The sequence below is a fragment of the Uranotaenia lowii genome, chromosome 1 (assembly GCF_029784155.1).
Source record: "Uranotaenia lowii strain MFRU-FL chromosome 1, ASM2978415v1, whole genome shotgun sequence".
NCBI classification, from domain to species: Eukaryota; Metazoa; Arthropoda; class Insecta; order Diptera; family Culicidae; genus Uranotaenia; species Uranotaenia lowii.
Genome location: NC_073691.1, coordinates 104,810,598 through 104,826,371, shown reverse-complemented (window position 1 = coordinate 104,826,371; position 15,774 = coordinate 104,810,598). Strand labels below are relative to the sequence as shown.

The 15,774-nt window shown below is 40.2% G+C and overlaps 1 protein-coding gene across 1 annotated transcript; it reads left to right on the top strand.

Moving 5' to 3' along the window:
• Nucleotides 1–8,514: 8,514 nt before the first annotated feature.
• On the top strand, nucleotides 8,515–13,884 carry LOC129737733 (uncharacterized). Its single transcript, XM_055728892.1, has one exon. It carries the CDS (start codon nucleotides 8,515–8,517, stop codon nucleotides 13,882–13,884), a length of 5,370 nt encoding a protein of 1,789 aa, XP_055584867.1.
• Nucleotides 13,885–15,774: the final 1,890 nt, after the last annotated feature.

The following is a 15,774-nucleotide window of genomic DNA, read 5'->3' as shown; positions in this document are numbered from 1 at the left end:
ATTCTGAGCTTTCTAGCATACTGCAAACATATTTTAGAACACAAAGAGCGAGAGTATGTTGGTTTTTAATACATTTTGCCGAAAATTTCCATACAAATTTCAAGTCCTTTGCGCCAGCTCGTGCTTTTGCTAAATGACCTGAAACTTTCAGAAAGTCATTTTTTCACCTAAATGCACCAATCTAAGGGGTGCCGCGTTGAAAAAAATGTTGTGAAAATCATCCCATATAAATTTGGGCCAGTCTAATGTACAGTCATCGTCTCCGAAACCGCTGTAAATATCATGCACAACCTTCGTGAGCGCTGTTGTGGTACTGTATCCCCTACGGTAACCAGATTGGCACCTGGCGATAGGTGAAGGGTTGGATGTATCCAAGTGATTGGTGATTTGTGCCAGAAGAACTTTTTCTAATATTTTAGACATTGCTGGAAGGACACTAATGGGTCTAAAATCTTTGTGCTCTACGGGGTTAGACACTTTTGGCAGCGGTGTTATTATGGCAGTTTTCCACATGGAGGGAAACGTTTTGCACTCGATTATGTGGTTGAAAAGATGTTCAAGAAATGGTAGAATATAGGGGCACAACATTTTGATGAAAGAGATCGGAATCTGGTCTATACCTACAGCATTCGATTGGATTTCAAAGATGTGCCTCACGATTATTTCGACATCTGTACTGACAAATTGAAACGTTCTTACAGGCTGAAGATGGGTTGGATATTGGTGATCACAGTTATGCAAACTACTGGCATGCGAAAGCCTCGTGTGTCCTTCCGCGAAGAAACTGTTTAACCCATTCAGATCGATGTCCTCAGGGTCAGACTGTTGTTTAGAAGGGTTGTGAATTCCTTCTCTTTTCAGGTTGTTCCACAGTTGCTTAGCAGGGAGGTCGTGCGAAAAATTTCGGTCAGCGTATTGTTTTTTAGCTGCAAGGATAAGACTGTTCACTCGGTTGCGCTCTCTGCTGTATTCCTGCCACTGTTCATCGCCTCGGCGACGATTTGGGTTCCGGTGATATAGAGAGAATGCTAAGTTCCGGATATTTACCGCGCGTTCGATTCTCGGTGTCATCCAGGGTGTTCGATAGTCTTTCACAATCTTCACTTTTTCAGGTGCGTGTGCTTCGATCAGGTGCTGAAGATGTGACGTCAGAATTTGAACTTTTGTCTCGACATCATGAGCGGAGATAAATTGGCGAAAATCAATTGCTTGAAAGTCGGCTTGCAGATTAAGTTGGTTGACCCTTTTAAAGTTCCTAACTTTAATACGTTTTGGAGGAGGCTTACGGATTCTAACGTCAGTGAGAAGATGAACGATTTCGTGGTCGGAAATTCCGTTGCTGGAGGCTGTTTTGGAAAACAGAACTGAGTCTGGTGCATCGGTCATCATCAGATCAATCGTTGTGCTGCTTGTCTCAGTGATGCGAGTAGCATTGGTGCGTAAGATGTCGAACTTGAAAGTCGAATTCAGTTGGTGGAGTGTGCGTAGATTTACTGAAGGGTTTGGAGCCATTACATTTATGTTGAAATCTCCCAGAATGTAAGTTCGATCAAAGTTATGCTCTAAAACAGGGGTGAGCAACCCGCGGCCCGCGGGCCGCATGTGGCCCGCGAGACCCTTTTGTGCGGCCCGCGAAGCTTTTTTCAAATTTTAAAGCCTTAACTTTTTCTGCAATGGATTGTAAGGAAAATAAATATGACTTGATAAAATATGCACTTTTCTGCATTTGCCCCACAATCCTTCATCTTTTTAAAAATATTCTGACATTTTAAGTATTTATTATGTTCTGTTCAAGGCATAGATGCAATATTGTACATTGACATAACGTAATATTGGAGCATTTTTTATTTATTCAGGATACATATTCTTCCTAATCCTACCATTTTGAAAAGAAAATCGCTTTAACTTTTGAATTACGCATTACGAAATCGATTAAAGTGAGCAGCAGCCAAAAATCGGAAACTACATATAGTCAAAGGAATTTCGAAGGACTTTTGTGAAGTTATTATTTTCGTTTCAAGAAAAATAAAGTTTTATATTAAAAAAAAATTGATATTTTTTTTTTTAAATAATTCTATCCAATTGGGCAAGAAGACTTGTTCTGTTAGCATTTAAATACTGGCAAAAAAAAATGAAACTTGTGAACTATTTTTTTTATTTCTGAATATTGACGAAAATAACGGAAGTTTTGTGATAAGCTAGGGTGAACGATTTTAGATTTTTTTTATCAACATGAATCAGCTGGCATTAAAGTTATTAGTTCTTGATAAGATCAATAGATATCTGAAATTTTGTGATTCGAACCAAAAGGTCTTTAATGATTATCTGTGATGTTTTTTCTCAGAAATTTGATAGAAAATTTATAACAAATATCGATAAATTAAGTTATTTCCCTTATAATTCGAATTCCACATTACCAAAGTCATAATAAAGCTTTAGAAATCATATCCCATATCTATATAGTAATCATCAATCAAGAATCAAGAATGTAGTTTTGAAGATAGTTGCTTGAAAATATGTAAAATTGAACAACCTTGTTCAACCTTGTTCAACATCTCAATGCAATGATTCAATACAGAACGTCAATTTAAAAAACGGGTTTTTACCGTTTATAGGAAAAACATCTATGCATTGCGGACCAGTTATAATTGAGGAAAAAAAACACAGAAAGTCTATAAGCAATTTAGCGTCTAAAGCTAAGAAGACGGTGATTTCTTTGAATATATATTTTCACACTCTTAGTTATCACTGTGTTAAGCTCCAGAAGATTTTTAAATGGAATTGATGACGAATAGTGCCATTGGTTTCAACACAAATGTTGTAATAACGAATGTTTGTCAAGAAGTACTATTAAAAAATTGAGAGAATTTGAAAATGACAAAGATTTAGTGTTGTACCTTTTCAAAATCGGGTATTTATAAAGTTGTATTTTTTTTTTTTTTTTTTTTTTTTTTTTTTTTGGTTTTAAAATTGTTTTATTGATGTCTAATTTAAGATAAGTTTACATATCATATCACGTCTCTAAGTTTAAATGAAATTCTAACGCTGAAACATCTAATCTGCTATTGCTTGAATCAATAAAGCTGATGTATCTACTTAGATATTTTAATATTTTCAATTTGTTTTCTTTGCTGAATGTGTTTAAGACTGGTCGAAATATATCTTCGAAGTTTAGTGTTCTACGTCTATTAAGAATTTCGCTGATTTTCGTTTTAAATACGTGAAAGGCGTCGTTCAATCTGGGGCAGTCGCAATATTTGTGTCTTATCGTTTCAGTCGTTTTATCTTTCCTTTTTCAGATTTATTCTCGCCAAAAAAAATTTATAAAAAATTAAATAAAGCTCTGCTTGTTATTAAAAAATATAACTTTAGTGCGGCCCGCTGACAGGATTTAAAATTTCAATTGGCCCGTTGTATCAAAAGGTTGCTCACCCCTGCTCTAAAAGATCGAGCATAAGGTTTTCATACTGCTGCGGGAAAAGTTGATTGTTGGCATTTGGGTTATAGACAGTGACGATGCATGTATTCAAATCATTGATTTTTGCCCGCAGTGCTAGAAATTCAAACCTTTGGTGATTTGGAGTGTTTGGATCGTATGAAGATTTCAGGAAAGGAACAGCCTTGATGCTCTTGTTGACATAAACACCAACTCCTCCGAAAGCCTTACTGTTGCGCCCACGTCTACCGGGTAGGGAGTGACGTATGAAGTTGTCCGATGGGAGCAGTAGCTTTCATTTTGGTTTCTCTTACACCGAAAAAGTGGAATTTGCTCTTATCGAGGACAAGTTTTATTTCATCGATGTGTCTTTCTAGTCCTCTCACATTGAGGTGGCCAATGTGGAGATTGTTGTAGTAACGAGACATAAAAATATTCAACATGTAGAAAGTCGTCGGCTTCAGGAATATGCATTCTTAAAGAGAGGAATGGGAACTCTGGGCATCGTAGAAAATTGAGGAATTATTCGAGGCTATTTCTTTGTGATAGATGCCTTCAGCAGTTCTGGATGATTTTGCCGACCACTATCAGCATCCAGTCCTCGCGGTTGTTGCGGCACCTATTGAAGTAGAAAAATTATCATTTCTTTCCGAAGATTTCAGTTTCATTATTAACTTACCAAAAAGCCTTTTCTTCCTCATTGAAGCACGTTTGATAAATGATGGTGAAAATTTTTTCGCCGCTCTAACGGCAAATGTCAGGGTCAGTGTTGCAAGACATGCAGTTTGGAATTGACTTAACAGTTTTTCGAGTAAAATGTTTTAGTATGAATTGCTTATATAGAAAATTTATTCGTTTTTTTTTCAAACTTTTTCTTTAGAACTTTCCTTTTTCATAAGGTGGATTTTTTTTATTGGTTCTACACAATATATTGGAACTTAGTTATATACTAGATGTTCAGAATCGGAATTTAATCTCAGGGATGGAATCATTTTAAAACATTGATTTTCGATAACACCTATGTTTCAATATTGCACTTATGTGAATAATATAAAAAAATCTTTTCAACATCCAATTTCATTGGAATTGAAATTTACTCAAATTTGCCAACAATATTCGACTGGAATCAATGCCGCAGCCATGATTGTTTTTGAATCTTGTAGAATGGCCGATGGGCAGCCATGCTGCTATCACTCACATTGCAGTAATAAACATGAACAATTAGAAGGATGGTTCATCTTTTATGTGTAGCATACGCATGAACAACATTAAGTGTGGACGTATGTGTTAAAGATTTTAATTGCAGGGTTAAAAACTCACAAATACTAAGAATTTCGTCAGTTGAACTGTAAGTTAACTACCCTAAATACACGTTTAATAAAAGTCAGGTAGAATAATAATTGACTGGGCGGAAGCGACAGAGGTAAGAGTCAATCATAAACTGTACAGATTTTCCGTATTTTCAATTGCAAAATTGTTTGTTTGTTTTCTTTTCAACCAGGTTAAATCTGCAACAAGAAGCCCGCAACAGTCCGGGACCACGACTGAAAATTCAACGAGCACACACCCGGTGCATTTGCTTGGCACTTCGCTTGCCGGAAAGTGCGTTCCCAGGATCGGAACTTCTATTTTACAAAATGTGTAAAATTAAAAAAATAGTGAAAAATAAACCAAAATTGAATGAAAGTTGAGTATTCTATTATATAATCAAACATTCCCCCTGATTCTCCAGATTAAAAAACAATAAATTTTGAAATTTCAGATCCGGGCGATCTTTTCCTCCGGTTTTTGCTAAAAATTTGAGTAAAAAATGCGGCGGCTAACTTTTTTCTCGTTTGCTAAAATTTTAGTTAATTTTTTTTGCTAAATTGATTGCTATGTTTCTAGCTGGTCAAATTTGAGCAGAATTTGGCTAATTTCCGGCCTCGAAAGTTTTGTGTGCATGCGCCACACAATAGCTAGTACTCTGTTGGCAAATTAGAATAGTATCTAGAGACAGCAATCAGACTTGCAATAAACGGCCAGCAGAACACACGCGTCCTTTTATTCTGTCTGGTGTCGTCCGTACCTACACACAAAAATTTCGGGGCTCCACTTAGCAAAATTTCGCTGTTACTTTCCGTTAGCAAAAATATTTTTTTACTGTTGAGTTAGCAAAAAGTTGAATTTACTTGATTTTAGTAATACAAAAGGTCATTTTACTTGATTTTAGTAAAACAAAGGTTTTTCAGCCGCTTTGTTCACAGACACCAGCCGCCGCGCCAATTTGGAGGAAAATAAAAAGCTGTCGCGATTAAGAGCGGTTCCGGTTGTTCGTTGCTGGTGGTTCTTGTGGTGGCCAACTCCACGACTAAATGGTATCTGAATCGACACCGGATGCTTACAGGTAAGGTCCGATCTTAAAATGTTCAGATAGTCCAATTTTTAAATTTAAAATTTGTGTGTTTGTTTTTTTTACCAGGTTAAAACTGCAACACGAAACCCGCAACGGCAATAAAGAAGGACCACAACTGGAAACGAGCTGCATCCGGCAAACACCCCGGTGCTGTACCTTTGATGAAGATGGCATGGGATTTCGCTAGCCAGTAGGTGCGTTCCCTGAATCGGAATTTCCGTTTTACAAAAAGTGTGATTTTTTTTAAATGTTAAAAATAAATTATAAGTGAATGAAATTTGTGTATTCTACTCAATAATCAAACATTCCCCTGATTCTCCATAGAAAAAATAACAAAACATTAAATTACGGATCCGGGCAATCTTTTTCTCCGGTTTTTGCTAAAAATTTGAGTAAAAACAGTGGCGGCTAACTTTTTTTCTCGTTTGCTAAAATTTTAGTTAAAAAATATTGCTAAATTGATTGCTAAGTTTCTAGCTGGTCAAATTTGAGCAAAATTTTGCTAAATTCCGGCCTCGAAAATTTTGTGTGTACCTACACACAAAACACGCAGGGCTTATTGATTAGGGTGGTGTAAAATGTCAAATAGCCCACTCAGCCATGCTGTGACATTGTTTACAAAACAAGAAGGGATCAAAGTGCATCAAGCACGCAGGTATCACGGAGATTATTGAGTGACTGAATAATCGGTTCAGTGACAGTGCGTATTTAAAACTTGTTTTGGTTTCGTGAGTTTTTCAGTAAATTCAAACATCTTTCTCCTTTACAGCTGAATCCGAGGAAAGTCTGCTCCTTCTGGTTTAGAAGCTGAGCACACTCTAATCAACGATGATCACTTGCGGGTACGGCATCTGGACGAAGTGACCAAAGAGTTCGGCGATATCGGATGCTTTGCGCTGTAGTTGTCGTCGAGGATCTGGCCAACGATGCCAGCCAACGATGAAGTTAAACCCATTCATGTGGCAATTGTTGCCGAGCTATGCCAGCGTAGAGAGAAACCGGATCCGACGGAAGTGTTTCAGCTTTCGAGCACCGATATATTTGCCACTAGTCAGCCAAACTGAACCAAATCTGGCAATAAAATGTAAAAGGTCATTTTAACGAATTCTAAAATGCAGTGTGTGATAGGAGCTTATCATAAATTCATTAAAAAGTATAGGAAAATCCAATGATTTGCAACAGGTTGTTATAGCCATCTAAATATGCACAAAATTCCTATAAATTCTAGCTGTGTACCGTTGATATACATCTGAAAGGAATAGTTAACTCATCTGTTCATTGTTCGAGCTGCAAGATTGGTAAGTTTTTTTTTGTATTTATCTGGAATAAACGATAATCATATTGTTTAAAATTTGTGTTTTAGGGACATTTCGGTTAAAAATCTCCGAACATCAACGCCAATTCATTAACATAGAATAATCGCATGAAATGAAAAAAAAAACCTTCCTCGATTTTTGTTTCCTTCGACGAAATTGTCTGCAGCTGAGAGATGGTATTCAACAACGGAAAAGACCATTATCGGATTTCATAATGCTGCGCAAAAATGAACCGGTTCAGAAGTATTTTAATATTTTAAGTTCCATGAATGTTCAGAAAAAAATAACTGGTAGTTTCCTGAACCATCGCCTCAGCTAACATAAACTTTTCGGAACAAAATTTCACGACCAGTAACATAATATTATCTTCAACGGATTTGCTCTGTGATTTTGGATTCTGACTTTTTGATATTTTTCAACTGAAAGTTGTAGCTGATATTATAAAAATGATGTCAGTGTCATGGAAATGAACAGGTAAGTACCTATTGTGTTATTTTAAACGATGCGTGCGATTTTTGTAAATGATGACTTATTTTCCAATTTTTAGATGAGTATTGAGTTATGATATGCCAAGGATGGTATAGGACCAATCACAACAAACGAATGCACGCAATACTGCCAAAATAATTGGGCCACAACACCTTAAAAAATGTAATTAACTGGCTGGTCGGAGACGAAGAATGACCGGAACCAGAATAACCAAATTACGAAGTTGATAATTTTAACTAAACCGTGACAAACTCCAAAAGGCGCAGGATGATGGAACTAGTGTCTCAAGGGTCTCAGACTATTCATAAGTTGGTAAGTCACGAGTCGACCGATTGTTTTTTTTACTAGCCAGAATCATTTTTTTTTATTTACAACTAGTGCATGGGTGACCAACATTTTCAGGTGGCGGGCCAAATTTAAGAAATGAGATTTGTCTGCGGGCCAAAAAATTCTTGACAGCACTTTTTTTTCTTCTATTTATACTTTTAAAGGATGTTTAAAATATTTTTAATCAAGTAAAATTTTAAAAAAAGGCATTTAAAAAAACCAGAGTTTGAAAGGAATTGACAAATGGTATTTCTATTACTTTATTTCAATATTGTTCTGGTGAAACTAAAATAAGCGTGCATCAAAATTAGAGTTTTTGTTTTTAGTGTGTTTTGCGCTAAAGTTTCGCGCCAGAGCTTTGCGCTAAAACCGTTAAATTTTCATCAGTTAGCTTTTTCACTCCAAGGAGTACAGACGTCTTTTTAAGCAAGCTATCAGCAATAAAAGTTTTGTGTCGAAAAAGTAGTTCGCCGCGTTTTTAATCCCGTTTCGCTTCCATCCCACACAAAACATTGGTCCTTCGGTATCCGGATAATTATTGCCAGTGGAAAATGGAAGAAAGCATCAAGAAGCGCAATAATCTCTTCGAGAAAATTAAATGGGAGCTCGAGACAGCAAGGAGAGTGGAAACGCGCAATCCCCCAGTGTGTGAGGTTAGGGAACGCCTCAGCCGTTTGCACACTCTGGGCACCACCTTTTTTGACATCCAGGACGAAATTGAGGAGCAAACCGAATCACTCGAGGCGGTCGCTTCGGTTTTCAACTACCGCACCGAGTTCGAGGATCGGTACTATGCAGCCAAGGCGATTTACTCCGGGTTGGAAGATTCTTCCGACATTAGCGAGGACACCGAGGGCGGTTCCAGTCGGGGAATCAAGAACGCGATCGAAACCTTGATCCAGGCGCAGCAGGTGCTTCTGTCCAGCCAAGCTACAGTTTCAACTCGCACCAACGAGTTAACTGTCCAGCTCAACGAAATGCGACAGATCGGATTCCAAGGCGCACACCCGGCAGACCAGCAGCTCAACGTAAGATTGCCTCCAATCAACATCCCGATCTTCAAAGGCAACCGGAAGGAGTGGCAGTCTTTCAAGGACCTATACACTAGCACCATCCACAACAAGCCAACGTTGCCAAATTCCCAGAAGCTCCAGTATTTGCTTTCCTACTTGGACGGCGAAGCAAAATCCCTGGTGAATTCTTTCACCATCACCGATGCCAACTACCTCCAAGTGTGGGAACGACTGCTGGAACGCTACGACAAACCCAAGTATACGGTATTCGCCTTGGTGAAAGAATTCCTGGATCAGCCAGCAGTTACTTCCTCCTCCAATCAAGTGAGCCTGCGGAAATTGGTGACAACATCCGACGAGGTGATCAGGCAGCTAGACGCTATGGGTGAAGCCTACCGAACCCGAGACGCCTGGTTGATTCATCTTCTGCTGGAGAAAATCGACAAGGAAACCCGAGCACTGTGGGCACAAAAAATCGTCGAGCTGGAGAATCCCACATTCCAACAGTTCCTGGCATTCCTCGAGAACCGATGTGACGCTCTGGAAACTTGCTCTTCCTTCACCAACAGCAAGTCATCATGGGGAGAAGTGAAGAAAGAAGTTCGCATCCAGACCAGGTCCGCCGAGAAAAAGGTTTCTAGTTACCACACAACACCTCATCAGTGCTCACTGTGCTCCGAACAACACCAACTTTACCACTGCAAGCAGTTCCTACAATCAACCACAGCCACCCGGAGAGAGTTAGTACAGAAATCAAATCTGTGCTTCAACTGCCTCCGCCCGGCCCACTCCGTTCGAAACTGCACATCGAAAACCAGCTGTCGAAATGAAGGATGCAAGCAGCGGCACCATACGCTCCTCTGTCAACTTGGTGACAGTCAGGAATCTATGGTCCGGTCCACCTTCGTGTCAACATCAAGCAACTTTTCGATCCAGCAGCCCGAATCCGAAACGCAGCCGTCGACGGAGGTGTCAAGTTTCAAAGCCGAAATCAACCCATCCGAAACGACCACCAAGATTTCAGTCCTACCAACAGCACTCATCCGACTTCGAAATCGAAATGGCTCTTTCCAGCTAGTGAGAGCGATGATCGATTCCGGTTCCGGCACAACACTCATCAGTGAGGCGTGTGTGTCGAGCCTCGGACTCAGCAGAAACAACGCAAGACTTCCCGTCACCGGTGTAGCTGGTGCCAAAGCCGGTACCACAAAAGGTGCGGTGCGATTGGAAATCGCATCCCGATTCAACGACGACATCGTACTGACAACCCAAGCCTACATCCTCGAAGTTCTGGCATCACCAACACCGTGCCAGCGCTTTGACACCAAACAATCGCACTTCTTGCGCGATTTGCCGCTGGCGGATCCTGGCTTCAATAAGCCGGGGCCAATCGACGTCATCCTGGGGGTGGAAGTGTTTCTGCCCATTCTACAAGCAGGCCAAGTCACCGACGAAGATGGTTTACCGGTCGCACAGAGGTCCGTGCTCGGCTGGTTGGTCGCCGGAAGAATTTCTGGTGAAAGCAGCATCCAAACGCATCAGGTGTCCTACACTGTGCAGCTCGATGTGAACATCGATCGAGCTCTGCGCAGCTTCTGGGAGACCGAAGAGATTCCACCGGCAAAACTTCTCACCGCTGACGAACAACGTGTGGTGGAATTGTTCGAAACAACACACAAGCGCAACGAAACGGGCCGATTCGTTGTTCGGCTTCCTTTTGACGAAACCAAACCCGCCCTGGGAGAATCGCTGAACGCGGCCGTCAAACGGTTGCATTCCATGGAACGGCGATTCATCAGAAATCCATCCTTCAAGCAACTTTACGTGGACTTCATGGCGGAGTATCAGCAACTGGGCCACATGGAACTGATTCCGTCATCCGAGGTAACAACGCAACCAAGTAAGTGCTTTTATTTACCCCATCACGCCGTGGAGAAACATGACAGCGCAACAACCAAACTGCGAGTCGTTTTCGATGGCTCATCCAAGACCAGCACTGGCGTCTCACTAAACGACCGACTGCTAGTGGGACCAAACAACACCGAAGACCTATTCGACGTTCTGTGTCGCTTTCGAACCTATCCAATTGTGTTCATGAGCGATGTGGAAAAAATGTACAGGCAAGTTTTGGTCGACGATCAAGACACCGACTATCAACGAATCGTTTGGCGAGAAGACCCGGAACAACCAATCCAACACTATCGACTGAAAACCGTGACGTATGGCACCTCCAGCGCTGCGTATCTTGCCACCGAAGCACTCAAGCAGGCAGCCCGAGACTGTGCCGAAGAATATCAACAAGCCAGCCAGGTCATCTTGAAAGGGTCCTATGTTGACGACATCATCAGCGGTGCACGTTCCATCGACGAGGCAAAAAATCTGGTTTCTCAAATTAGGTCGATACTTGAGAAAGCCGGATTCAAACTCAGAAAGTGGAGCTCAAACAATCCTCAACTTCTGGACAGCTTAACCGACACAAGAGATGGTCCCATTCCAATTGAATTCATCAGCAGCAGCAACTCAATCAAAGCACTCGGCATCCGATGGTCGCCAAGCACCGATTGCTTTGATTTCAAAGTGTCTCTGGATCCAACGAGTGTGAATACCAAACGGCAATTACTTTCCGATGCATCTAAATTATTTGATCCCTTTGGTTGGCTCTCACCCACAATCGTAAAAGTCAAAATACTATTCCAACAACTTTGGCTACACGATTTGTCGTGGGACGATCCCTTACCTGCGGCTATTGAACAAGAGTGGATCACCGTCAAGCACAATCTTCATCAGCTGGAAGAAATCAAAATTCCCCGATTCATCACTAACGACGAACAGGTGCAACTGATTGGTTTCTGTGACGCATCCGAATCAGCATATGCTGCAGTAGTATATGGTCGATGGGTAAACGAATTTGGCGACGTACAAGTTAACCTCATCGCTGCTAAAACGAAAGTGGCACCCATCAAGCAAATCACTCTACCACGTTTGGAATTGAACGCTGCTGTACTGCTGAGCAAATTGATAAACAAAATTTCAATTTCGCTCAGCCATCTCAATCTCGAAACATTCGTTTGGACCGATTCTACTGTCGTTTTGGAATGGTTGTCTTCGCATCCCAAACGGTGGAAGAATTTTGTGGCGAACCGAACATCAACAATTTTGGAAACCCTCCCCAGAAGCATGTGGCATCATGTTTCCTCCAAGGACAATCCAGCTGATTGTGCCTCTCGCGGAATTCCTCCAGCCGAACTCGTCACACACGACCTGTGGTGGACAGGTCCCTCCTGGCTTTACGACGAAGCCTCCTTTTTGGAACATATCAACACGAAAGATACGATCTATAACGTACCCGAAGACGTCCTCGAGCAGCGACCAGCCGTTACTTATGTCACCACAGTGCAGTCCGAGCCAATGGTGGCTCAATATATTTTGGAACGTTATTCTTCGCTACGATATGCATCCCGCATACTCGCATCAATCAACCGTTATGTGAACAATGTCAAGGCGAATTGTAAGGCCAAGAAAATAATTCGAATCGTTGGTGCTCTAACTCCCGATGAATTATCAGCGGCCAATTTGCAGCTAGTCAAGGTGGCCCAACAAGACGCATTCGGTTCCGAATTGAAGGCTCTTCAAAATGGTGCTGAGGTCGGTCGACGCAGCAAGCTCAAGTCATTATATCCGTTCATCGATGGGAAAGGCATTCTACGTGTTGGTGGGAGACTTCAAAACGCAAATATTCCGTACGAAATGAAACATCCAGTTATTTTGCCACGAGACCACAGGTACACTTTATTGCTCATCCAACAAGTACATTTGGACAATTTACACGCTGGTCCAACGCTTATGATCGCAACACTTAATCAGCGCTATTGGGTCATCGGGTGTCAAACCATCGTCCGACAGCAAACATCGAAGTGCCCTCGTTGCTGCCGCATGAAAGCAAAAACAGCTGCACAGCTTATGGGTAGCCTTCCAGCGGTCCGAATGATGCCAGTCCGTGCCTTCATCCATGTTGGTATTGACTACGCCGGTCCAATATTCATCAAGAGCTGCAACCCAAGAAAACCGTACGTGACGAAAGGATACATTGTTGTTGTAGTGTGCCTTTCAACGAAGGCCATTCATCTTGAATTAGCCAGCGATTTATCATCCAATGGTTTCCTTCTGGCTCTCAAGAGGTTCATCGCTCGTCGTGGTCTCTGCACGGAAATATGGTCCGACAATGGGACTAACTTTGTCGGGGCAGACAATCAACTCCAAGGCTTCTTCCAATCGAACGAATTCAAGCAGCGTGCCGAACGATTCTCCTCTAATGTTGGCATCAAATGGACGTTCATCACACCATCGGCGCCCCACATGGGTGGGCTATGGGAAGCGGCTGTGAAGAGTGCCAAGACGCATCTGTACAAGGTCCTGAAAAATGAAAAGAAGACGTATGAGGAATTGTACACCATATTGACGCAAACAGAGGCTTGTCTCAACTCAAGACCTTTGTGTGCTCTATCCAGTTCTCCGGACAGTTGTGATGCTCTCACTCCAGGGCATTTCATTATTGGTCAACCACTCAACCTATTACCCGAACCAGGTGTCCCGAATGCTCCAATCAACCGGTTGGACAAATTCCAGGTGCTGCAGAAACAGGTGGCAGACGTTTGGTCCCGATGGAAAGACGAATACATCACTTCGCTACAACCACGAACCAAATGGCAGTCCCCGGCCGACAATCTCCGAGTTGGTCAACTGGTGTTGGTCAAGAACGAAAACATCCCACCCGGCCAATGGGAACTGGCTAGGATCATCGCAGTGCATCCGGACCCCACTGGTTCGGTCCGAAACGTCACCCTTCGCAGAGGTTCAACCGAATATGATCGTCCGATCCACCGACTGGTCCCGATTCCTTCCGATTGAGGACACTGCCTCAAGGGGGGGAGTGTGTTCTGGTGAAACTAAAATAAGCGTGCATCAAAATTAGAGTTTTTGTTTTTAGTGTGTTTTGCGCTAAAGTTTCGCGCCAGAGCTTTGCGCTAAAACCGTTAAATTTTCATCAGTTAGCTTTTTCACTCCAAGGAGTACAGACGTCTTTTTAAGCAAGCTATCAGCAATAAAAGTTTTGTGTCGAAAAAGTAGTTCGCCGCGTTTTTAATCCCGTTTCGCTTCCATCCCACACAAAACAAATATGTAAAACGACTATAATAGAAAGAATAAAAAAGATATTAAGGGTTGCTTGCTATTTTTCTTTTTTAAATTCCCAAGTTTTTCTCAGTTTTTCTTGATGAAAAATTATAATTATTCTGACTTTTAATACATTAGTCTTTTATATGAAAACATGGTTTATCAAAAATTGTAACAGTTTTGAGAAAACGAGATTCGCAACTCTATTTTGAAATTATAAAAGTTTTTAGACTTCTTTCGAGTCACATCACAAAGGTAAAAAATTTTGCTTCTGAAAATTTTGAACTAAAATGTAATTAGCTGAAAATATTCGAAAATGTATCACGTGAAGGAAAGACTTCTTTCAAAAATCATGATGGCTTATCGTTAAATTAAAACTACATGAAGTGAATATGATCTTAAACAGGAAAATTTAAAAAAAATGCGAAAATTCAAAAATAAATCGTTTATAAGCATAGTAATTCGAATAGAAAAAGCGTAAGCTCAAATTTAAATAATTCCAACAAAACAAAAAAAAAATCCTCCTCACACTTTTATTTAACAAAAATTATCTTGAAGATTTGCCTTCGAAAGTACTAAAATAACTATAGAAACTTAAAAAAATATAATTGTTGAAATATTGTTTCCAAAATTTAAAATTTTCAGATAATATGAAATAAAGCAATTTTAAAGCGACGAATGGAGATATTTAAAATTACTCTTTCACAAAATTTGTTTTCTTTTCGATAGAAAATATCATAATCTTGAAAACTATGCAGGATAAAAGTCGTTGAGTGAGAATTTTTTTTCTCCAAAGATGTGAAAATGTTCTCATGTTTTTAAAAGGAAAAAATAATTCGTTCTCACGTCAGAAGTTGAATTCTGTAAACTTTCAAAAATTCTGATGAAAATATTTCTATGCTATTGAAAGAGCTTTATTTTTATCACATTTAGTTGAACCTCCTAGCTTTTTACATTCTGCATAGGAAATATTTTTTTAATTTGAAGCAAAATTCTCAAGAAATGACAATTTTTCTGGTTTTGTGCTGAAATTCCCAGTTTTTTATGGTTTCCTGATGAAGGAATGACATTCAAAACTTTTTCAGAATTCACTAGAAACTCATCATCAACAAACCAAGTTTAAAAAATAAAAGATGCTTCACCTCATCCAAATTTGTTTTACGAAGCCCTTCCAGACCAAACTGATGATATTTTTTCTTAAACTGGGTATCACAGCACATTTCGCGGTGTTCCATTTGTAATTATTCTGGAAATAAGCTTACGTTAACGGAAAAATTGTGTTCTAAATGCACAGAAAAGCACACAATGCTTTCCAATATCTTGGAGTCTGTTTTCAAATTCAAGCCTGAAACCCAGTGTATATTGGCAGTTTGGTGATGTTTGACTTTTAATTGAAGCTTTTGAATTAATTTCAACGTTGAAAGTTCGCACGGATTTTCAAATTCAATGAAACGACTTTTTACTGCCGGCTGCGAAACTATTTTATTCTTAAGAGCGAAAACTTGAAATTAATTTAAAGATTTTATTACAAGAAGCTTACAAATGTTATGATCTTGCTCTGTTTTATAAGTATAATTCTTTTTTCATAACATTGAAACTTGTTAAAGCTCCGCGGGCCACAAATTG